The sequence below is a fragment of the Camelina sativa genome, unplaced genomic scaffold (genome assembly GCF_000633955.1).
Source record: "Camelina sativa cultivar DH55 unplaced genomic scaffold, Cs unpScaffold02598, whole genome shotgun sequence".
Lineage (NCBI taxonomy): Eukaryota > Viridiplantae > Streptophyta > Magnoliopsida > Brassicales > Brassicaceae > Camelina > Camelina sativa.
The window spans coordinates 1-1,132 of NW_010923709.1; the positions used below are offsets into that span (position 1 = coordinate 1).

The 1,132-nt window shown below is 36.6% G+C and overlaps 1 protein-coding gene across 1 annotated transcript; it reads left to right on the forward strand.

Moving 5' to 3' along the window:
* Nucleotides 1-9: 9 nt before the first annotated feature.
* Nucleotides 10-1,118, forward strand: LOC104774368 (the record flags this gene model as incomplete). Its single annotated transcript, XM_010498995.1, has 4 exons — nucleotides 10-131; nucleotides 283-405; nucleotides 636-767; nucleotides 862-1,118. Coding segments are annotated over exons 2-4 (469 nt in total), but the record flags the coding sequence as incomplete, so codon positions are not given.
* Nucleotides 1,119-1,132: the final 14 nt, after the last annotated feature.

A 1,132-nucleotide genomic window follows, 5' to 3' on the forward strand; every position in this document is an offset into this window, starting at 1 on the left:
ATGAGTACATGTCGAATAAAAGTTTAGAGGACCATCTCTTCAGCCGTGGATCACGCACATTACCGTGGAGAAAAAGACTCAAGGTCATGGTTGGTGCAGCTGAAGGATTGGCTTATTTACATGAACCTAAGGTAAAAAATTTAAATCTGTCAAGAGAAATCTTGTTTTAGGCAGACCCTTTGATTATTCACATTAAGTTCTATGTAAATGTCGACATATAGCCATGATTTAGGATTGAGATTTTCTGTGAACCGTGTTGTGATCTTGTTTTTTTGGTTGAAGGTTATATATAGAGATTTCAAATCATCAAATGTGCTCTTAAACGATGAATTCTGTCCGAAATTATCGGACTTTGGGCTGGCCAGAGAAGGACCAGAGGGGGACAATACTCATGTCACAACCGCAGTAAGAATTGAAAACGTCTCTGTTAATTTATGTCGTTGTTTTAGTGTTGTGTATTTGGCTTGTTCTGTTTGGTTTGACTTGAAATTTCAGAACCATGTAAAGCTTTATTAGTATGAGGTAGAGATCGGGAAGAGTATATTCCTTATATTTTTGAGTTTCGATTTCATCTGGAAGTGATGAATCTGTCGAATATTTTTGGGTTTCTTTATTATTTTTTTTCTTTTTTTCAGCTGTTGGGTGAAGATGGATCATCAAATTGGACATGGTGTTGAAGTGACTGGGTTATCTCCATCTGTTACTGAGAAAGATCTTATTGATTTCTTCTCTTTCTCTGGTACAATTGAATATATTGATATTGTCAGGTAAACAAACCTTACTTCCAGACAAAATTGGTATTTTCTGCATATTCTGGATTCACAAGATTAAAATCAGCTTATCGATGGAATCAAATTCCAGGTGGCTTTTGTTTCCCATCTTGATCTCTCTCACATTCTCAGGTCTTGTTCTTCACCATGGAGTTCTCGCCGAAACTGTTAATCCTGATGAAGCTAAACAGCTTAGAGACGAGGTAAACACTCCTCAACAGATCTGGATTTACTCGCTCTCTCGATTTTGCTCTGTTGTCCCCAAATTGAATTTTCGTTTTCTGGGGACACTTAAAGTCTTAATCGNGTTGGATGTTATGAGTAAAGAATCTCATTCTCCTTATCAATGTAAAATGTACAAT